Source organism: Coffea eugenioides, chromosome 7 (genome assembly GCF_003713205.1).
Source record: "Coffea eugenioides isolate CCC68of chromosome 7, Ceug_1.0, whole genome shotgun sequence".
Classification (NCBI taxonomy): domain Eukaryota; kingdom Viridiplantae; phylum Streptophyta; class Magnoliopsida; order Gentianales; family Rubiaceae; genus Coffea; species Coffea eugenioides.
In genome coordinates, this window is record NC_040041.1 from 1,643,864 (window position 1) to 1,666,202 (window position 22,339).

The following is a 22,339-nucleotide window of genomic DNA, read 5'->3' on the forward strand; positions in this document are numbered from 1 at the left end:
TTTTAGATGCTTATTATTCTCCTCTTTCTTTTCTTTTTGGTGGGTTCTGGGACTTTCTTGCTGAAAGATTTCGTCTTTGTTTTTGTTGGAACAGGGCATCGGGGTCGGATCAAGCTTGCAATTGGTAAAGTAACATTTAAAACTAATGTCAAAGGAGATATGGGAATTTTTCATATTTTCACCTTAGTGGATCTGTTTTGATCATTTAAGCTTAATGCAGGCCTTTCAATCTCACTTGGCTTGGCTGGGATTGTTACTTTGTCAGCTGCTACAATCTACGGCTACACCAAGCTAAAAACCTATAGAAAGCAAGACAAGGGAAAGAACCAAAAGGTTGAAGCATCCTTCAAGAACTATGGATCTCTAGCTCCAAAGCTATATAGTTATTCAGAGATTAAAAAAATAACCAACTCCTTCATTGATAAACTCGGACAAGGAGGATGTGGTAGTGTGTACAAAGGTAAGCTACCTGATGGCCCATTGGTAGCAGTAAAGGTTTTGAGTGATACCAAAGGCAATGGAGAGGAATTCATCAACGAAGTTGCCAGCATTAGCAGAACTTCGCATGTCAACATTGTTACTCTTTTGGGATTCTGTTACAAGGATGACAAGAAGGCTCTGATATATGAATTCATGCCAAATGGATCTTTAGACAAGTACATATATGAGAAGGGATCATCCAATCCAAGTCTCCTCTTGGATTGGACCACCTCATACAAAATTGCGGTAGGCATTGCCCGAGGATTGGAATATCTACACCGAGGATGCAATACAAGAATTGTTCACTTTGATATAAAACCTCATAACATCCTTTTGAGCAAAGATTTCTGTCCCAAAATCTCTGATTTTGGCCTGGCTAAATTAGGTGAGAGGACTCAGAGCATTATATCCATGTTGGATGCTAGAGGGACACCCGGATACATTGCTCCTGAAGTATTTTGTCGAAGCTTCGGTGGAGTTTCTCATAAATCCGATGTTTATAGTTATGGAATGCTGGTCCTTGAAATGGCTGGCTTAAGAAAGAAGGCTAATGGAGCTGTCTCAGAGCAGACAAGCGAAAAGTATTTTCCATATTACATCTATGATAATCTGGAGCTTGGAAAGGACCTGAAACTTCAAGGTGTCACGAGTGCAGAGGACGAAGAGATAGCAAGGAAGATGACTTTAGTCGGATTGTGGTGCATCCAGACAAATCCAACAGACCGTCCACGAATGAGTAAGGTGGTTGAAACGCTGGAGGGTGGCCTACAATCGCTGCAAATCCCACCCAAGCCTTTTCTGTATTCTCCTCCAGCCAAGGAGTCTGCGAAAGAATCTTTGGCATCATCTTCACAATCTTTTGAGGAAACAGAAGGTGACTAGTTGAGATTAACCATTTGTCTTTCCGGTGATGGTTGCCCAATTGTTCGAGGTTTGAATGCAACAAGGGATCTGAGCTGCTGGACTCTTCTGAAGACGGAATTCCCTCGGGCTGTATATTCTAATTATAAGTGAAACAGGTTTTAGTTTTAAGAGGTATTGCTGGCAATGCAAATGTAATCTAAAGTACCCTCTTATGCTTCTTTAGCGTAGTAATTGAGTATATGGAAGTTAATAAGCTGTAAAATTAATAATTAAAAACTAAAAATGTAAAGATTTTTTCCAGCATCTGAAGCAAATGAACTACTATTAACAATCAATGAATCCTACAAAACCCTAACAAATCTTGGCTGCAACTAATAACTACGACACTTTTCTTTGTGGTCCTTCCATTAGTTTAACATTTTTGAGCTTTTAGCGTATGCAATTCTTGTACTTTGTAAATGCACAGAACCGGAAGAGCTACATGAAGAATATTTTTGACAAAATAAGATTTTAGTCTCAACGTACAGCAAGTCACCAAAAAATCCTCATAATTTGCCTCAGCATTGAAAGCCCTTGCTGGAAGAAAAATTGAAAACCATCTGTCCCAGAGACCAGCACAAATGTTACTCGATGTTAGAGTTCTAAATCCTAATCATCATAATACTGTACCAAAAATACTAAGGTATAGAATGCAAGATGAGGCATTAAATATCTTCGACGAATGATGCAAGCCCAGGTATTGTCAAGTTTCACCTGTACATATTCTGACAGCTTCGACTCAAAGAAGCAGCAATCCAATATTTCCAGAAACCAAACCTCATAAAACATGAGATCTTAGCAGAGAAGGTAAAACTGATATATTTTCTTGTGGCGCTGCAGTCTCATCCTTTCCAGTTTCAGATATTCCCATCAAATCAATTTTCCTCTGCATTAACTTTGCCTGCTCAATTAACTAAGCAATTTAGCACAAGAATAGAAGTTGACAGACAGTATACTTTGAAGTAAATCTCTTAGCACAAAAAAATTTAGACAGTTGCAAATAGAGGTAGTAAATAACAAATCATTTGTGGAGGACTTCTCCCAGGTATAGGTATATTTATTTATTGTTTGGTTAATGGTGAGAGTTGATTTAAGAGGCTTACCAGCTTGAATTGCAAATCAGATACCGCCTGCTCTCTTCGACGTGCAAAGAACTTCAGAGACTAGAAAAAGCAGCAGACAAAGAAGAGCCACAAAATGAAAATGATGAGTTCCAGCTCTTGTATTAAGGCACAGGTAGGTTGCAAAAATATTTCACAGAATTGAAAACCTGTACAAAGATAAAGAGATTACTTACACCAATTCTCTGAATCTCCAGGGACCTGGACAATGCTTCTCTCCTACTTGGAAGATTTAAAGGTGCCAACTTTGGGCGTCTGTAATTTTTTCCACGATACAGAATGATGGAATGTCCTTCTTTAAGCTTGTCAACAGAGACCAGTATCCCTCCACTTTCAGCCTCAAGAAATTTGGCAGTATAAACCACTTGGGAGAACATTTTCTGCATTGTAATCACCTTTACTATTTCTCTGTGCTTCCAGTACTGATGCAGGCTCTCTATTACACCATTGAAAACCCCACGCCTTCCTGAAGTACAGACAAAACGAAGCAAGATTCGTTTTAGTACCTAATTAGAGGCAAGCACAAAAAGTGTAAGAGAAACGAGGCTATGATGTAGCTTGCAGTGAATGCCAGTTAACTATTTAGACCAAATAGCCCAATGAAAAAGAAAAAGAATGACACTCAATTAACTACAGAGCAATAGATTAGTTAGGATCAAGCAGGAGAAGATGCAAGGGAGTAGTAAGTATAATACAAGCTCTTGCTTACCAAGAACTAAGCTGCTGACCATTTTTAACCCCATTTTTCGGAGACACTCTCTCTCCTCTTGTGTCAGCATTTCCTGATCTGTATCTTGTTCTGCAGGTCTCCGCAATGAATTTAGATCTGCTAATCTTTTGGCTGATTTCTCTATCTTCTTCTTGAGCTGCAAAATACAGCAGTATTGCAAATTTAAGACATAAGCATCAGAATGCAATATGAAGAAACTAATAGATAATATCCCACAAGAAAAAGCTTGCGCTGCTGATCTCTCAGTTCCCTTTCTAGTTGTTCCTTCTCAGCTTCCAGTTCAACTTCCGCCTTGCTGTTTCCATGTCCAAGGCCCAAATGTTTTGATTGAATTCTGAGGAATTCTGATAAAGTTCCACTGTTAGCAGACTTGCTTGATGGTATCTGAGTAACAGTTTCACTTGCTCTTAGCCGTGCACTTTCTTCCATAAGTTGACATTCTGTGAGCTCCATTTCTCTTATTGTTACTACTTCTGCAACTCGAGAAGGAAGAAAGTCCTTCCCTCTATAAAGGATTATAAGAAACTTATTGCGTAATAACAGAATTCCTCCACTGAGACACTGCTTGACAGATTAAGGATCTCATAAGATGCTTATCCAGAGAATCTGAATAGTCAGAAAAATTCCAAACAGTGTGACCTTTTAAACTGTAGCTTACCTTAAGCTCATAGGCCATTTGCTTATTGTCTGTGTTTGGAACTCCCCACTTGATAGCAATTTTTGCAATATGACATTTCTCCCAAAGTTTCAAAATTGCTGCAGCCAAGCCATGAAGTTTTCTATTCCTTCCTTCAGGCACATGAAGAAAAATTAGTTCAAGCCCAATTGAACACTGCCAAATAGTTCAGTAAACAAATAAAACATTATTTCTAACAAAATACCAATGGCATTAAGGACATTCCCCACAAAACATTTCATATGCTTTATTTGTGATAAATTAATTATTACAATCTCCCCATTTTGGTAGAATCATCATAGAAGAAAGAAACTTAAGTTCACTGAGATTTTCTTCCATGATTTAAAGACACAGGCAGTAGTAATGTAACTCAGGCCTTGAAAGGAAATGAGATGCATAAGATATTGTCTACCATACTACCATGCCAAATGCACATATAAACGTTTACGACTGTGTACCTAAATGACTGCATTTTGTTTTCTAACTCAGTTCAAAAATAACTCAACACAAATAGAGGCAAGTCATGTTCATAGGTTGCCACGTACATGCATGAAAGGATAACTGCCTGTCATATGAATATAACAACAAAGACCTTCAAGTATAACCAGATATCCAGGGTAAGTAATTTAACAAGAATGAAGCAGTGATCAGAAAGCATAAACAGGAGAAAGCATGAATAAAATTTGTCTGGTGTTGATCAATAGAGGCAAGAAATTACCCAGTACAAAATGAGTTGGCAATGGGCGAGCAAGCTTCCTTAAGTACGTAAGTTCATCATCTGTCAGCTGTGATCTAGCATGGGGAGGGCAGAGCCTAAATGGAGGCATAAATCCAGGTACCACTTCAGGAAGCAAATCACCATCTACTGGCAAAGGCTTTCTCCACCACCAGTCAAGAAAGCGAGGTCCTAAGCCATCCAACAATCTATCAGCTTCCTTCTCATAAAGTGACCCATTCATCAGTACATTCTCCTCTTTCTTATCCATTTCGCTCATCATTCCAACCAGACCATGTTCACTAGAGTTAACTTCAGAGGCAATAATCGTGTCTCGACAACAGTTATCAAAGGAGGTTTTCAAAGCTGACAAATAATTGCCCCCTCTGTAAATGACAAGAGCATGTTGCTTTCTCCACACTACAACTCCTCCAGTTTTCATCTGCTTACCAATTAAACAAAGCAGAATGATATTTAAAAGGGCATAACCATAGATAGCTAGGCAGATGATAACAACAGATTCAATCATGTTGACTGATGGTATAGCTTTTTCGCCAGTCAAAAGAAAGTAGAAGCCAATGCTCACCAGAACTGAATTGATTTCCTATGGATTCCAACTGTTTCATCCATAATGACTAACGAGGCTACACCTTAAACCTTTGGCGTAAATCCTAAATTTACATTTCTTTGTAGGATTTAGAACTTTTTTTTCATGAGAAATGAAGTCAAAGGAAAAATCTCAATTCCAATAATCTCACCAAGGAACAACAGGCAGTGGAAGTTAAGCTAACCTTGTTAAAATAATTTATAAGCACATTTCTAGATTAAGAGCAGAATGCAGATGATAGAAGTTGAATGCCAAGTCAAAAGATGAACAAACAACAAATGAACTTGTTCATGATAAAATAACAGAAGCACGAGAGTTAAACTAAACCTCAAGAATTTCTTGTGCTCGGTCCATGTTTCGACACAAGGGAAGATCAAACTTGAGCATTGCAAGTTCATTGTTCTTCCAAATAGCATGAACTCGATGAACAACCTCTTGAGTCACTCCAGCTTTCATAACCTTCACCCATTTCCTCATCCTTGAAGCCTCATCCCTCAACCTATCGAGCAATTCCTCATCAAGGCTCAACTCAGCAGCAGTCACTACCTTCTCCTTCTTCACCTTCCAAGTCACCAACTTCTCACCCCTATCCCATGGCATTTTGCCGCCAAATTTTGCCTTCCCTTCACCTTCAACCTTTCCCAGTTGAAAACCAACCTCAGATTCTTCCACAATCTTCTGAGCGTGCATCTTTTCATCTTCCCTCTCGGATATAAATCCCTCAACAGATGTAGAGTCCCCACCTCTCGAGAGCTCTCCAGGTGAGAATATGAACTTTACCATTTCTGGTTTTTTGTGGGTTTTTTCTAAACTTTTGCTGTCCTGAAGTTTCTTAATGCCTTTAAAAATCTTCTTCATTTCTTTCTTGCCTCTCCCAGCACCCATTTTACCAGTCAGAGCCTGATCAGGGTGGTGGTCTTCAATTCTGCCAAAGTTTGAGCCTTTTTTGCTTCTTGGTCTATCAGAGAGGTTTAAGAATTGATTGGGTTCAACAAGAAGAGGACCCTGCATCCATGGAGCAGTTGGGGCTTTGATAACTGAACATGGTTTTGAAGTAGAAGGCTTTGATGATGATAAGGATAATTCCTCATTTTTGGGTTCAATGCCACTGCTGCTCCTGATGTTGTTTTCGTCATTGATGGTGGAGAATTGTGTGGAAGGGGGAGTTAAATTAGCTGTTGGTGGATGAGAAGATAATATTGGTTTACCAATCTGGCCGGAATTACAAGAAAAATGGAAGGTATTTGATAATCGAGGGAAAAACAATGTGTGAGACATGACAGATTTCTAGTTGGAAGGATGATGATATAGTAGTCTGTCGTCGCGATATTTGATCAACTTTACTTTGAAGAGAGGCAGAGAGCTCTGCCGCTGAGTAGCGCGGAGCCTCGAGGGCTTCTCTTTTCCAGTGCAGCAGCAGAGACAATGGTAATATATCATGCTTGAGCCGTTTTTCTCTTAGTATTTGTTTTTGTTTTGTTTATTGGGTTATTTTTAATCCCTATTCTACTATTATTTCAAGGATTTTTTTTTTAATTGTTTTGAGAATACTCTACTCTTTTCCGAAATTTGACCATCCGATTGTACAAAGCCGATCAAGCTGGTGATGTAATTCTATGCTTCGTTTTAAAAATTCATCCAAAACAACTCGTTGATTTTATACTGCATGCCTAAAGAAATGTACTGGCTGATTTTATACTTCTACGGTTGATATCATGTTCTGTAAGTTATTTAACGTTTTGCCAAAGGAACATAGTTTGCCTTGCCAGTTGCCCCTGGATCTGAAGCTAGCTAGTCATTCAGTTCCCTTCAGTAGCCCTTCTAACCGTAATGAATTTTGGCCATCTCCCCATTTCAAGTTACAGCAATTACCGCAGCAAGGAAAATCATCACAACCAAGGGAAGACAACTAAATGAAACTTCTACATAATCATGTCGTAAACCAGCACAATTTATATTATCTACCTCGCATATAGAAACACTAACACGAGAATGAGGTCTTCCCATATCATCCTTCACTTTAAGTGCAGAAATCCAACTAAACAACCAGGCTAAGTACCAGAATTCTATTAACTTTGTAGGACAACCGACCCCCCTTCCCCCACCTCCCTCAGGCAAAAACAAAAGGTGAAAAAAAAAATCAAATTACACATTACGGCTTCTTGGCCTCATCCTCCTCAGGGTCGCGAAGCGTGTTAAACATCCAGTCCATCCATATTGTGTAGTGGCCGTAATTATGGCGATATGTGGTGTGGTGAATTGTATGGTAACCAGCACCCATTACAGGCCATATTTTACCATGTATGCAGTCATGGATGTTTGCAGTCCATACAGCCTCCATGAATAAGAGGGCTATGTGTGTAGTAAAATGCATGGGCAGCAGGACGAGAGCTACCACATGTGGTACTGCCTGCAGTATGCCGTCCAGTGGGTGGAATGCCAAACCTGACCAGAAAAGTTACAGCTCGTTAGTGTTTGATCTCGTAGAAAAGCAACCATGAATATAACAAACAAAATAGCATATCATCATGTCCTACATTACTGTGCATTGATCTCCGATACTGCCAAACTGAAAGTCACTCAACAGAAGATAAATAAAGAGACATCCGTAAGGCTTTTTCTCCCACAAACAAATAATAGATATGGAAATAGAAAAATATAAACAAGAAAGTTGTTAGTTTTAGGAACATTTAGAAGACCAAAGAGAGGAATTAGCAAGTCATACATAAACACAAAATACCAATTTTACAGTAGAACTGAATTTTACCATGCCTAAAAGGGGACAAAACAGTTAAAAAAAAAAAGCACCGTTCTTTCTGTCAATTACATTATGAGTTTCAAAGAAAGCCAAGATATCAGTCCTAAGACGTGGAACCCTTGTGCAAGCCACAGCAGAATCTGTTTGTGGCACTTGCTGAAGATATCTTTTTCATTGGCTTCAAAAAGTTCACAAGGACTTAGGGCTAAGTGCACGTGCATGTGTAAAATATAGGAGTATAGCACAAGGATGTATCAACAGAGTAGCATTCTCAGTGTTCCATGGCCTTTGTCAGTTTCATCTTAACCTGATTCCGTCAAATACAAAGTTGAAATGATTTTGATGCAAAGAACCTAGAAAATTGAATAATACGTATCGACATATTCGAGTTTTTCAAATAAAACTCAAATATCCTTGACCAGAGTTCACGAATAGCCCGCTTGACTATCACGACCAGTTTACTTGTGCAGCTTACCATGTATCTACAGTAATCATTGACAGCACATGGGGATATCCGAGATCACATAAAATTGGCACATGGGACAAAGTGACCAACAATATGCCCTCGTGGAATCTTCTGTTTAAATCTATGTCAACAAGTCGGAGATTTATGCAACTTTTTAAGCCCACAAGTTTATGAAATTCCATAGAAATTTATAATTTAAGCAGAAAATGTCGTCATTGTTTGTCATCATAAAAGCATTTTAACTTCAATTCAAAGAACGCAAATACAAGTAACTGCATAAGGACTTGGGACTAGGCAACTGGCAATGAACCATATGGCAGAATGTGTTTCATTTTCGGAAAACCAGCTTTGCCACAAGTTTTTTATTCGAAACATGGAACTGGTAATTGAAGTTCACCAGAAACAGATGCCCAAAGGGAACATAAGTAGCTGGCATAAAATATGAGTACAACTCTGCATCAATAAATCAGACAAACAGCATTTTGTTGGTGTCATAAAAATACCAAACAGAGCAAAGCAGAAGCTAGTATTTCTGACAGTTACATTCATTCACTAAAAGCTACAACGCTGCTTCTGTCAATACAAGATTCACAGATGCTAATACATACCAGCAAAAGGAGATAGCGTATTCTGCTTGTTGTAGACGTGATGAGTGGCATGAAGATACTTGTAAAGAGGCTTTATGTCATGCAACTCTCTATGCATCCAGTAAATTCCAAACTCCACAAATACAAGATAAGCACTGAGATATAATAGGTAGGGAAGCCAACCAACATCGCTTATTCTCGAAAAGCACTTTGTTCGTCCATTTTCAATCATGTGCTCAGAGAGTGTGGGAAGAAGAGTATACCAAGGCATTGCTTTCATCGCCACATATATTTGCAAGAGCATGGCTTTATTTGAAGGGATAGCATCTGCAACCGAAGCTTTCATCAGGACTAGAAGTAGAAATGTCCTTAATGCTTCTAATATAGCAAAACTGAAAGCTAAAGCATGGCAGATTAAATTATAGCACATATTGCACATTAAAGTTGCCTTTGTTTTAAAGTATAAAATCATAAATGACGTTTTTACTTATCCAGCAAATGATGCTGACAAAATATTGCAGAACGCCTTATGAGCTCGTAACTACACATAACCTTGATTCAGAACTAATTGGTTTCCATGTTATGAAAGATGTATTTAATGTCCAACAGAACCTAACCAAGATGAGAAAAATCATATGCTGTTTGCATAGCCTACATAATGAAGACTATTTCTTTTCTTGCACAAAAACATATTGGATTATAGTGGTCTTTTTTATGCACTTCAAAATTTTGAAAGGAATTATAAAAGCCCCTGTACATACAGTCACAAGTTCACAATGTGGCTTTATAACATAGGCCTTTTAGCTTTTTGGTACGGCTTTTGATCTGTCATGTACTCACACTCTGAAAGGATGTCCTGCCAGCACTTCCCTTGGGGAAATTATCTTGCGCAAAAAGTGAAGATTTATGATTAAATTCTTTACATTAATAACCACACATTAGAAAGTGAAAGACAAGACAAACAAGATATTAAGCCCTAAAGCAAGTAACTTCTTCAAGAAAACAAGTGTGTTTGGATTGTAAATTATTTGAGATAATTTTGTGAAAAAAGTACTGTAGCATTTTTTTGATATGATGTATGTGAGATAAAAAAGTGATTGGAAAATGTGTTGATGCCAAGCAAGTCAGTGTGTGTAAATAATGTGTAAATAAAGTGTAATAATTTACAATCCAAACACAATCGATATGAAGTACAAGTTCCATCCCATGTTACATAGCCTGTCTTATACCCTTACCACTGTAACTAACCGCTTGAATTTTACCTAACAACTGAGATGAGATCTTCATCCTACAGGGCTAAGTAAATCCCTATTCTCCTGTAAAATCTATTTAGGGCCATGTTATCTGCCAGACTATTACCTTTTATCAATCCTCTTCCACTAACTTTCCAAGTACAAATCATATCAGAGGTTCAAATCGGTATATCAATGAATCGATGAAGTCAATTTTGATTCTATTCTTCAACAATTGTTACTATTAGCCAAATGTGAAGGAAAGGCGGAGGACTAGATGATTGAGAAGGACAACTAAGCAGATAACTTGAGTGTTAAATACATGTAACAAATTAACAATCTTTTACATGAATCACATCAGATTTTGCCAAAAAGTTAGTTATTTTAGCAAACAGGGAAGGACAATCAGTCAATTAACTGCAAAGAAAGGGAGGGGGGGTGGGGGGATCAGCTGAACAAGCTATAAAAAAAAATTTTAAATACCCACTGTTATATGAATGTGGAATGGTCACCCACTGATGCAGACAAGCATTAGCGGCAATACAATCAGTGAGAAACTGATTAGAAATAAATTCTTTTTAAAGCATAACAACAATGTCCATGCGATTGAGTGACATCTGTTAGTCCAAAAATTATGAAACAGAAAATATGCATCTTTGACCAAATAAATACTAGATCGGAAATCATCAGTAGTACCATTTTGCAAGAGAAATATTTGATTGCGTTTGAAGAAAAATAAGTAAACGAACAATAAAATTGATACTGGAAAAGAAAGAACCAACAACGACAAGATGTTCTTAATTGGAAAATGGATTCAAGAACATTTTGAAAACATAAGTTGGGATGCAAGAACCTTTAGGAACGTAGACATTTCGCCTGAGATGGTAGATATACAAACACCAGAGGAAGCCGGAGACGAAGTAAAGTAAGGTGCCGCCAATGTAGTTGCGGAGCCATCCCCGGAAGAAGTGTGGGAGAGGAGCCCACCATCTCTCCGGCAAGAGAGAGGCCAGAACAATGTCGTTGTAGAAGGACGTCTCCTGCACAAACAGCTTCAAATATTCCTCATCCATCTCTATATATCTAGTCTATCTTCTGACACAGCAATAGTCACGCCGCGACCGTCGCCGCGAGGAGGAGGATGGGGTAGCGGAGATTTAGACGCAGACAGATGAGAGTAGTAAGGTACACTTAATATGCAGCGGAGTAATAACTAATAACAATGGGACAGTGCAGTACAGTACAACTAGGTTGGGCAGTAAATATCTAAAAGTCCGTGGCGAGTTCAGGGTGCTGGCATGTCCAATACATAACTTGTGGAGCGAAGGGTCAGGTTCAAATCTTGTTTCTCTCATCAAAATTGTTACCTAATATGCTTTCTCTTATATTCGTATGGGTGTCTAATACACTCATATGATTTTATAATGGTTTAATTCTCGTTGATTCCCGTAATCCTATTAGATTACTTTTTCAGTCTGATAGTGATTTAATCCCCGTCAATTTTTTATGACTCTGTTAAATCACTCTATATCCCGTTGAATCACTCCCTCAAAATAAATTAAAATAGAAATAGGTATAAATAATAAAGTTCAGGGTGCTAGCGTGTGATTTTTTTTTATTTTTTTTTTATCAACACAGAGATATCCGGATCAATCCTTACGGAGCCCGACTAATCTCCTGCGGTTTGGGTCCGGCGCCCCAACCCAGCCCGAACAGATGCTAGCGTGTGATAGTTGTCTCTTTTTTTTTAAGAGTTGGGACGGTTCAGATGGGAGGCAATCGAGTCATTTTTCCTTTTTTCTCCCATCCCAAGTCCCAATCGGCAACATCTACCAAATGAATACTTTGGCACACAGGCTGCATATTCGCTGCAAAAATCAGGTTTGAACGTCGGTCTACCATTCAAACGAATTTTTAACCTCTTCTGGTGGTCAACTTACCTATGACAAATTAGTTAGAGTCAATTGAGTTGATGGGGCAACATTGAATGACCACCAGTATATGTTTTTATGGTAAGTAAAAGTTTGAGCACAATCAGTTTTATTTTTTTTTATTTTTTTTTATTTTTTTTTGCTGACGGAGTATGTTTTTATGGTAAGTAAAAGTTCGACCCCGGGACATGAGCACAATCAGTTTTAATAACTATCATGGGTTTGAGCATGTCTCGAAATCATAAATCTTACATTAGTAACAAAATTCAAATACATAAACCCTATGTGAAGAAATGCTCTGTCCTTACCATCCAAACTAATTTAGGTTGGCACTACCATATTAAGTGAAGTCCACTTCTCTTTTAGTCGTTTTTTTTGTGTTATTTTGTTATCTTTCATGCGTATCATGCTCTGGAATTTCTGCCCCTTCTCTTGACGTACATTGTTTCAATATGTGATTAAATCTTTTTTAAATTTCATTATTAGCATACTTTTCTGAACTAAAAGTGCTATAATAATTATTTTAAATTTTTAAAATTATCTTTTCTTAAACACACTCAACTTCTAATCTTATGTTATCCATCTATTTTAGAAATAAATGTGATTGTGTGGGGTTGTTGTGTTTTTTTTTTATGGTAAGAAATAGATGTTGCTTTTGTTACATATATACAAGCATAGTCATAATTCGGTTTTTTTTTTTTTTTTTTTTTTTGTGGAAAGGAAGAATTTTTTGTATTAGCAAAATGTTGTAAACAAACGAATAGTTTATCTAACTTGCACCAAATGTTGTATAAAAGGTTTTAGCAATCAAACACAACTACACCTTTCACCTATCCATAATTGCACTTCCCTCAGTCCATAGTGGCGGCATTCCTCACTGACATGAATCAACTTCTGATGGCACATATACGTTTACCCCTTTAATAGCCATATGATACATTTTACAGTTCTAAGAAGGCACATAAGGGTGCGATCATACCAGCACTAATGCACCGAATCTCATCAAAACTACGAAATTAAGTGTGCTTGAACGAGAATAGTACTAGGACGAGTGATCCCCTGAAAAATCCTAGTGTTGTACCCCTCCCTTTTATGCAACTACCATAGGGAAAAGGAAATAGGGATATAATCATAGAATCGGATTCGAAGGTGGAATTGGAGTTGATGGTAGAAGCAGCGGCCACATCGTCTTACCATTATTTGGTTAAGTAGATAAGAACCATGAAGAACAGAGAATGGTCATGCAAACTATAACATATCTGGAAGGAAGGGAATAGATGTGCAGACTGGCTAGCAAATGAAGCAATCTAACTACAGCTACCAAATAGACCGATAGAAGAACCACCGACCGGACTCGAGGAGTTATTAAGAGCTGATGTAATTGAGGTCACAGCCCCATGCTTAGTATCGTGTTAAGAGGCAGTTGCCTCTCATTTGTATAAAAAAAAAGATACATAAAACTGAAAATTACCCAAACAAATGCTGCTAAAAGCAGAAGTGTTGAAATATGTTCTTAGTGGAGGCAAGGACTGGGGAAGCCTAGCAACAAGACAAATACGAGAATACAATTGCCCCAGATCAAGATTTTTTTTCTTACTTTTCTCTCATCGGAAGAGGATAATGTGCGAAGTGAATCACACAAATATGAGATTTCCACATAAATTATGAAGAATGAAAATAATATGATAGATTAGGGTTGACAGAGGACTCGACTTTGACAGGTCCCCCAAATGTTTAAAGCACCAAATGTTTGGCTAAATGGGTGTCCAAAAAACACTTTATAATTAATTTTTATTTTAAAATAGAACTAATCTGGAATAAAAATCTAACTACAGTGACCAGTACTTATATTCAATCATATGATAAATTAGGTGTAATGTATATATGTTCATATATATGAAAGTAAATATTTTAATTAGAGTTATTTTTCACTCCTGTATAGCATGCCTAATTGAAAAAAAATTAATGGATTGTGGGTTATTTGGGTTTTACCCATATTGAATATTATATTATATGTTTAAAAATTATTTCTAATTTTAAAATAACTTTAAAAAATAACTAATCTTATATTAATGATATCTAAAATAACTTTAAAAAATAACTAAACTTATCTAAATGCTTTCTATTTATTACATGAAACTATAGTAAAATTTTTTCAAATCACAATTATTAAAATCTTACATATTCCATAAATTACTTCCTTTCACCACCATGTCATTGATTAGTATTCAAATTGTTCATCATCTCTTCCCTTAATTTTGAATTAATTTAATACAAAAAGAGAATTAATTGTTATATCGATTGATTTACCAATATGGTTGGAAACTAAATATTTATTGATTAAAAAACTGAATTGCTGGGTCTTTTCTACTTAATTAAATATGAATATATAGTTCTAAATTTATGGTCATTATAAAAATTTAAATTATCTAAAAAAAATATCTACCTAGTTTTTTGTATAGGATATATTATTTGATATATACTATCATATTATAGTGAAAGTATGTAAATAAAATTTTAAAAATTAGTAAATAATTAAATATTTAGAATACATTAATTTTTTAAAATTAATATAAATGAACATGTAGGATTGTTGTTAATTTTCATATTTAAATTATTTATATTTGCATTAATTCACAATAAATAAGAAAAGAGACCGTGTTAAGGTACGGCCAAAATTCTAGTTTAGATTTGATAATGAATACCTGATGGGTACACACTAAAAACAATCTTAGGTAATAACCTTAATATAATCCGAATCCTCTTAATAATAATGTTAATTGTATTCACTATATGTTATTTGCACTCTCACTATCCTATTTTTATTTTGATGAGACCATATTATCCCATTTATAATTTCATCTCTTTGTCTATATGTTAATTTTACTAGATTGTCTCTTATATTCTAAAACCAATTAATTATTCCATTACACATTAAAATAGCTAATTTAAAATTGTCACTAATATGTATTATGTATTTTTCTACTAAACTTCATAAAATTATATGATGCCAAAGATCAATTTAGCAATGTAATATGAACAAATTCTAAACTTCAAGCCCAAAAAAAATGATAAAAAATCCTCAGGGTCAAAGATGACCAAAATTTGAGTATAACTATAATGTCTTATAAATAGGCTACTAATACTTTAAAAAATCTACGAAGAATAGCTCGTATAGGCACCATAGATGGACTGAAACTTTCTAGTATATTTCAACCAAATCATATGATCCAATGGAACCTTAATTGTACTCATAAAAAATCTGCAAAATTGAAATTGAAATTAAAATAAGAATATGAAAAATAAATTAAAAAACAGTTATGTAGATTTAGAAAAAAGAGTAGCAAAAGTTAAATTTTTTTTACCTTTTGGACATGTACGACAATTATGCCCATCTTCTTTGCATGTGAACACAAGATAAGGTAAGAAAAGAAATTAGGACAGGGGTAATACGATTCCATCAAGATGAAAATGAGGTAGTAGAAGTATAAATGGTATGAGGAGAGTACAAATATATTACCCAGAATTAATAACTAATTTGCCTTTCTTTTTATTTGTTTATTTATTGTTTGGGTTGATTGTGATTCCCATTTACAGCCCATGTTGGTTGGTGAATTGAAAGATTTCATCAGAATACTGTTGGCGACACAACCAGGTGCTTCACGCAACTTTGACTCAGTGATTTTTACCGGCCCCCGGGCGCCCGCGGGATGGGGTGGGAGGGGGGGGGGGGGGGTGTTGTGCTGCGTGTCTCGGATTTTTTTTTGGTCAAATGAATTTTTTTTTTATTTTTGTTACCCAATTAGATGAATCATGCTTATGGTTCTACAGCAATAATCACGCAATGATGTTATCTATAGTGAAACATCTAATTCAGAAATATGGATCTTATCAAAAAAGCCACAGACTGCAACAAACGCACAGTTACAAGATTTGAACTAAACACTTTTGTTTTAGGCCCTCAACATTAATCGCTGCCACCATTGTTCAGGGAGGACTAGCAACCGTTGTTTGAGACCATAGTTCACTTAAAGCGTTTCTTACGTATTGTTAATCAACACAGTTCTCACATCAGCAACGCGCGAGAGATCTTTTATAATAAAATGGTCCATTATTATCAATTGAACCAATTTTTATTGACCGTTTCAAAATATTTTAATTTCTATTGTAAGAGCAATAGTTAGTATATACACATCTGCTGTTCTAATGCATTCTATTTTTTTCTTTTTTTTCGTTTTGCATGCTATTTTACTTATATTGTAAACACATTTTTGAACTCATCTTTTTATATTTTCTACTTTCACATATATCAATCACACCACAAAAATGCTACAATAATTATTGCAAACAATTTCAAAAAAAAATACAATAATAACGCCAATAAATATAAGAAATTCTATTATGTGAAACACAAAAGAACTAGAAGTTTATTCCGGGCCTATTCTAGTGAGGGCTAACGAATAAAAGAGTAACTAAAGAACAGGTACAACGGGATGAAAAAAAATAAAATAAAAATGATAGTTCCTACATATATATAGTCAGTTATAAACCAATACAGTAAAGAAAAAGGAACAGGGAATAACTAACTGAATCTATGAGTAAGTAATGACCAATGATGTTAATTAATCGCAGTGTAATATGACAAACGAGCTAAGGATCGAAACCTACCACCGATGGAGCAACCCGTAACAATGGCTCTACAGTATTTGGCAGAAATTTCCGAGCAAAGAGGAAACAATTTTTAGTCGTCTCTCCATTATATTTGCATGTCCTACGTCGAATTCCATTCAAAAGCTCGTCCGTCACGTCTGCCCTTCCGTATTTCCTGGGATGCGGACCACCCTTGGACCAGTCAACCCATGTAATGCTCCTATTGGAACTCATTTCTGGGTAAAGAATGTTGACCAACGTGGGCAAATAATGTTCATCGTTGTAACATGGTGCCAGGCAATACTGGTGGAAAACACGGTAGTATTTGGCGTCGGAGACAATTCCAACGGCGAGATCGCGATCGACTTCGAACCATTGAGACCCTTTTCGCCATTGCTCGATGGTAATCGTGGGAAACATCTGGCGGTTGTAGCGGCCGCGGCCTGGTTTCCTTGGGTCGTCGAATGAGCCCAGGAAGCTTTGGTTGGAGCTCATGAGATAGTCGTAAACGGTAGTGAAGTTGAATAATGGAATGCATGAATCCGAGAGTAATACGAATCTTTGGTTGGAAAAGTCAAGGAGAGCATTTGCTAAAAGTCTTCGTTCAGCATCAATCATGTTTATTCTTCCCCATGATACTGGCTGCATCAAGAATCAAGAAGATTTGAAGGTGAGCAAATATTGCATGGCAAGTTAAATAAGTACTATTAAAATGCACACTTTTTTTTTTGTTTGTTTAATAGCTGGTCACATACTGCTCATGCCAGCGAATAAAAATAAGATCTGCTACATAATTAGACCATAAATCAGGTACCTTTAGATTTCGGCAATTATATTAGTAAAAATAAAGAGGCTGGTTTGTTTGGATTCTGGTTGTTCGCAGAAATTTTTTTTACGTTTTTCGTGAATACATTTCTCAATCACCCTTTTATCTTACATATATCGAATCGTTACAAAATAATTTGTCACAAATAAATCAAGCGAACAAAAACGAAAATAACATTAGACAAAATGATTTGCCTAATTTGAGCCCACGGCTGTGGTAACTGGTTAAATACGACAAATACTAGAAAATATAAAAGGAGAAATTGAGGCAATGAAGTGCTATTTAATTTTCAGCTTATATAAGTGCAAATAGCAATTGAAGCAACGACGGACCATCCTAACATGGCCAATAGCAAATATAAAATAGCTATTTGCCATTTTCAGCTTATTTAAGTGCATGCATTGCGGGCAGTGCTGCAATTTGGTGTGAGAGTGCTTCTCCTAGAAACGATAATTACAGATGTCAACAATTAGTGGCTGTTACTTGCCAACCGAGAGCACGCAAGTATTGAAAGCATTCCGCTTTTATTTGCCGTGTCAATTATGCAAAAGAATTTTGCAGTCAAGTCAACCAACGTTTTTTTTTTTTCTAATTTTATTCTTCTTAGTCTACCACGAGAAAATGTTGATTGGTGGATTTGTACCATTTGGATTGCTTTTTTTTTTTTTCTTGGGAGCTTCTAGGAATTTATGTAGAAGTCTAGTGTGTTTTTTTTTAGGATGAATATAGCATATGTGAGATTAAGAAAAAAAGTGATTGAAAATGCGTGAAAAAATATTTTTTCATGACCAGTAGTACTAAAAGAAAATTTTCACAAAAATGGTGATCCAAACAAGATATATGAGAAAACAAACCTTGCTAGGAATTCTTCTCCCGTAGAAAACAGAACCTTGAGGCCATGAGTCATTGCAGGAAGGATGAGGATGCAGGTAAATGGAGTAAAGCCCTTGATAACCCTTGAAGAACTTCTCCCACAGAGGAGCAAGAGGCAGAGGGCCTGGTGTCAAGAACATAAATGCCACCTTAGGCAAAAACTTGTGAGGAAATTCTTTGATTTGCGGAACCATCGAAGCTCTCCAAAACAACTCTTCATCAGTCATGTTATGCATCAAAGATGCCTGCTCTCTCAAAGATACTACTATTGTGGCAGAATTAGAGGCACCATTTGAAGTATGATCGGTAGAAAGCACCGCTACTGACTTTGGCGGTGGAGGTGGAGGTGGCTGTGGAGGGGAATATTGAGGAGGTTGTGATGCTAACGATGATGTTTGAACTGTTGTGAGCCGGGAAGATAGCAGAAAGGAGGCAGGGAAGGTGAAGGAGAAGCTTTTGAGACACAAGGTGAAAACTAGGCCGACCGATAAACCAATAAGAAAGAGAAGGGAATTGAAGACATAGCAACTTGTTTGAGAATTAAAGCGTTGTTTGCCCATTTTTCTGGGTCATAGAGGCATTGGATTGGAGAATAGAGAATATGAGGAGGGATGGATGATGTAAGTAAATGTGGAATTTGGACGAGTTCTTGTAAAATACTAGCGTTTGCTAAATGCCAAAAGAGTGGACTTGCAACGTAAGTTATGCATTCGATCGCGCCCCTTAAATTATTGCAAAACATCATCGAATTGGGGTGTGACCTGACGTAGCATAGCTGAGACTGAGAGCTAGGAGGTCGTATACCGGCCGTAAGCGTACTTCCTAGGATGGTTCGTTTTCATTGGGATTATTTAACTAACTCCTTTCTAACCTATGAACTCCTGGCAAGTCGTCCTAAGGTGAGAACCACTTGTTTTCCGGCATTATTTAAATTGAACCACTTGTCTTAAGAAAGTGAAAGCATTGGAGAAATTTGAGAACTGTTCTCCTTTATTTCTTTTTTTTTTTTTCAAAAAAAAAAATTTTTTTGCTTTGGTTTCTTTTTCTTTTTTTTTTTTTCTCCCTCGGTAAGGAATAAGGATATCCAACTCTCCACACCTACGTAACGTAGCTGGTACTGAAATAAGAAGGGCTTTCTTAGGATCATTCAATTAATAATGCAGACTGCAGTACAGAAACTTATAAATGCAAAAAAAAAGAACAGGTGAAGTCGCCAAGTGTTAATAATTTTGAAGTTTCAGAAGTTGAAGTCGTCAAGTCTTAATGATTTTATACAGAACTCCTCCTGGAAGGTGTCAGACCAGGATTTTAGCAACTAGTACGTTGAAAGAACCAAGGCCACAACTGTTTTTACTTGCTCGTAACTTCAGTCACTGTTGTGTAGTCAAGATCAAATTACAATGACCAATGTGCTTACTGCATATTGTGCTGTGTATAATGGTTCATGCAGGTGCCCATTAAAAGAAAGAAAAGGCGAAAGGGCCGCAGATCAGATCAGCACTGAATTCCCAGAGCTTGGTCAAAAAATAAAAGTTAGAGCGTGAAAGTGATTTAAACCTAATACTCTTTAACGGTATGATAGGATGCGCCTTAATTTGTGAATGCGGTAAGGATTTGTCAAGAGGGGAGAATATTCCACTACTAGAAAGTCCCGCAGTCTCGCTACGCGGCAAGATTTTTGTTACATCTTAGCATTTCTTGCACTTTGCATCCGTTTATCAGGTTTTCTTGGTAGACCCTGCAATGTGACCTTAATTTAATTTTCTTCCCTTTTGGCATGGCACTTAAACTAAAATTCGAATTGAGGCATGTTTGTGTGCCACCAATGTCCCTTTTTTTTTTTCTTTTGTCCGAATACAATAGAATCTGTTTTAAATCTACTCCTACTCTAGCATAGGGGGAGAGGGTCTGAAGAAGTCCAGGAAGAATTCAAAGGGAATTGAATCACTACCGACCCAAATGGATACTTATGCATCAATTGAGAAAATCTCCAGAAAAACTTGAATTTGTAGAATGCAGGCAAAGGATTTTTAAAACTCTCTTAGTGACTAACTCCTTTAGGATTTTTCAATTTTCTTAAAGTTCAAATAAATGTAGATTTCGATCGAAGTCATTAATCACCACACTGTTGTCGGGCTTTGAAAGTGCCGAAAGCGTGCTGTAGCTTTCAAAATCCGCTAAAACTAGTGCCACCTGAAGGCGTAGTGAGTGATTCACGCCCTCTAATGTTTAACTGAGTCGAGTCATTGCGAGCACTCAAACGCTGTCGTAAGTAGGGGGCCAGGCCAACATCTTCTTCTGCCAATTGCCAAAAGCAAGAAAAGACGATTCGGGTCGGATTTAAACTTCCAGCGCCGGAAATCCGCAAACAGATAACTCTCATTAGAAGAATTGTATAGAGCAGAAACACAGGAGCCATGGAAGAAGGCGAAAGAAGAGAAGCAGCCATAGCTTCCGCAGCTTCTCTGCAGCCCAATTTCACGCCCAAGAAAAGCAGCATCACCCCATCCCAGCTCTCCAAATTCCATGTGAGCACCGCATCGTACCCCTCTCATCTGCCCTATATTTTCTTTCGATGTTTCCGTAGTTAATGACTTAAATTTTCCCGAATTGTACTGGAAACATATTATGATTATTATACCCTGTGAGGTCGATGATATTTGCTCTATAGCTACATGGGCTCTTGATATCAGCTGCTGAAATTGTCGTCTTCTTTCTTTAATGTCAGGAATTGCACAAGAGGCGTTTAAAAATAAAGGCAAAATCGAAAACTAAAACGAAAATCAAGGGTAGGCTGCACAGTGATATGACATGAATCATGAATGTTGTTTTTCTCCCTTTTTAAAAAAAAAATTATTTATAACTTGAGCGATTTGGTGCTATTGTTGCAACCTTTTTTTAGGACCTGAGGGGAATGGGAAATCCCATGAGAATGGAAGCAATGGTAAGGAACGTGTTGGTAAAGCGTCAGGTGCCACAACAACGGTTGAGGGATCTAGTGTTCCATTCTCAAACGGCAGTGCCGAGGAAAATTCCAGCGTGCAGGAAAGTGTAGCAGCCCATCCTGTGTCAACGACGAAGCGCCAGAAGAAATTACATTGGGGGTACTATCTGCTGCTCTTTGTTGATCTTCCATTCAAATGGAGATAAGATCATGGTTTACCTGCGTGATTTAATGGGACGATGAGGCTCTAGAAGCCATAATCCTTTTGCCAGTTCTAATTCTACCATTCTTTTCCTCTTTCTGTTCATATTTTATTCTTTGCTCACTCTCTTCATTTCATTTTCTTGCTTTTGCAGGCTTGATACAAAAGAAAGATGGGAGATGAAAGCCAACATGTAGAGAGAATTCCTTATTACGAGTGTAATGAGAGATTTATGTCGTGAATTAACCCGACACTGATTGTTGTCGAAAGGTCCCCTGTAGAATGTCTGCCCTATTTCTCTTTCCCCCAGATTGCTTCGCTCGTATGTCATGCTGAATAATTGGATGATCATATATAGGATGTTGCATTACATTTTTGTGGACCCGCAGGAAGTTTTTGTACCTCAGACGATCCACCTGTCTTTACCTTCTTATAGCATTACGCTCAGCCAATAATGAGTAGTTAATGGGATGCTTCTTTCTGTGACATACGAATTTCAAAATGTTTCAGTGTTACAGTGCGCGTCCTGGAAGGCTGGAACAACTTCCTGCTAACGAGGCATTTCTGGTGGCATTAATGCAGAATTCTCTCAGAAATTTCATCAATGAAGATAACTGATAATCGCACCTAATCTGCAT

At 37.1% G+C, this 22,339-nt stretch overlaps 4 protein-coding genes and 1 pseudogene across 8 annotated transcripts; 2 read left to right on the plus strand and 3 right to left on the minus strand.

Annotated features, from left to right (window-relative positions):
* Window positions 1-1,397: 1,397 nt before the first annotated feature.
* Window positions 1,398-6,612, minus strand: LOC113778317 (chloroplastic group IIA intron splicing facilitator CRS1, chloroplastic). Of its 5 annotated transcripts, none has more exons than XR_003469250.1 (9): window positions 5,560-6,612; window positions 4,629-5,067; window positions 3,893-4,023; window positions 3,451-3,795; window positions 3,214-3,370; window positions 2,681-2,970; window positions 2,487-2,546; window positions 2,098-2,284; window positions 1,398-1,480 (listed from the first exon to the last, which is right to left on the minus strand). XR_003469250.1 is itself a non-coding variant. In XM_027323682.1 (8 exons), exons 1-8 carry the CDS (start codon window positions 6,508-6,510, stop codon window positions 2,162-2,164), a joined length of 2,481 nt encoding a protein of 826 aa, XP_027179483.1. In that variant the 5' UTR covers window positions 6,511-6,612; the 3' UTR covers window positions 1,901-2,161. The 5 variants fall into 5 exon arrangements, 3 of the variants coding, with proteins under 3 accessions (XP_027179483.1, XP_027179482.1, XP_027179484.1); XR_003469249.1 differs by lacking the exon at window positions 1,398-1,480 and adding an exon at window positions 1,487-1,943; XM_027323682.1 differs by lacking the exon at window positions 1,398-1,480 and having other exon boundaries at window positions 1,901-2,269.
* Window positions 6,613-7,133: 521 nt separating this feature from the next.
* Window positions 7,134-11,486, minus strand: LOC113777822 (delta(7)-sterol-C5(6)-desaturase-like). The gene is made up of 3 exons (XM_027323033.1): window positions 11,129-11,486; window positions 9,065-9,370; window positions 7,134-7,677 (listed from the first exon to the last, which is right to left on the minus strand). The coding sequence occupies exons 1-3, from the start codon at window positions 11,346-11,348 to the stop codon at window positions 7,385-7,387; spliced, it is 819 nt and encodes a 272-aa protein (XP_027178834.1). The 5' UTR covers window positions 11,349-11,486; the 3' UTR covers window positions 7,134-7,384.
* A 1,685-nt stretch (window positions 11,487-13,171) lies between these two features.
* LOC113778875 lies at window positions 13,172-13,290 on the plus strand (annotated as a pseudogene).
* Window positions 13,291-16,598: 3,308 nt separating this feature from the next.
* On the minus strand, window positions 16,599-19,166 carry LOC113778418. The gene is made up of 2 exons (XM_027323822.1): window positions 18,537-19,166; window positions 16,599-17,498 (listed from the first exon to the last, which is right to left on the minus strand). The coding sequence occupies exons 1-2, from the start codon at window positions 19,113-19,115 to the stop codon at window positions 16,857-16,859; spliced, it is 1,221 nt and encodes a 406-aa protein (XP_027179623.1). The 5' UTR covers window positions 19,116-19,166; the 3' UTR covers window positions 16,599-16,856.
* Window positions 19,167-20,847: 1,681 nt separating this feature from the next.
* On the plus strand, window positions 20,848-22,203 carry LOC113777648. The gene is made up of 4 exons (XM_027322801.1): window positions 20,848-21,083; window positions 21,284-21,344; window positions 21,458-21,659; window positions 21,856-22,203. The coding sequence occupies exons 1-4, from the start codon at window positions 20,973-20,975 to the stop codon at window positions 21,896-21,898; spliced, it is 417 nt and encodes a 138-aa protein (XP_027178602.1). The 5' UTR covers window positions 20,848-20,972; the 3' UTR covers window positions 21,899-22,203.
* The last annotated feature ends 136 nt before the right edge of the window (window positions 22,204-22,339 follow it).

Excerpts from the sequence above, each read along its gene's own strand:
- LOC113777822 (XM_027323033.1), bottom strand. The coding sequence starts at position 11,348 with ATGGATGAGGAATATTTGAAGCTGTTTGTGCAGGAGACGTCCTTCTAC. Across the intron at positions 9,371-11,128 it reads AAATGTCTACGTTCCTAAAG|ATGCTATCCCTTCAAATAAA; the intron begins GTTCTTGCATCC and ends CTTCGGTTGCAG. Across the intron at positions 7,678-9,064 it reads TACGCTATCTCCTTTTGCTG|GTTTGGCATTCCACCCACTG; the intron begins GTATGTATTAGC and ends TTTTCTGGTCAG.
- LOC113778418 (XM_027323822.1), bottom strand. The coding sequence starts at position 19,115 with ATGGGCAAACAACGCTTTAATTCTCAAACAAGTTGCTATGTCTTCAAT. Across the intron at positions 17,499-18,536 it reads GGAGAAGAATTCCTAGCAAG|CCAGTATCATGGGGAAGAAT; the intron begins GTTTGTTTTCTC and ends TTCTTGATGCAG.
- LOC113778317 (XM_027323681.1), bottom strand. The coding sequence starts at position 6,510 with ATGTCTCACACATTGTTTTTCCCTCGATTATCAAATACCTTCCATTTT. Across the intron at positions 3,796-3,892 it reads AAATGGCCTATGAGCTTAAG|TGTCTCAGTGGAGGAATTCT; the intron begins GTAAGCTACAGT and ends TCTGTCAAGCAG. Across the intron at positions 2,285-2,486 it reads CTGATTTGCAATTCAAGCTG|GCAAAGTTAATGCAGAGGAA; the intron begins GTAAGCCTCTTA and ends TTAATTGAGCAG.
- LOC113777648 (XM_027322801.1), top strand. The coding sequence starts at position 20,973 with ATGGAAGAAGGCGAAAGAAGAGAAGCAGCCATAGCTTCCGCAGCTTCT. Across the intron at positions 21,345-21,457 it reads AACTAAAACGAAAATCAAGG|GACCTGAGGGGAATGGGAAA; the intron begins GTAGGCTGCACA and ends ACCTTTTTTTAG. Across the intron at positions 21,660-21,855 it reads CAGAAGAAATTACATTGGGG|GCTTGATACAAAAGAAAGAT; the intron begins GTACTATCTGCT and ends TTGCTTTTGCAG.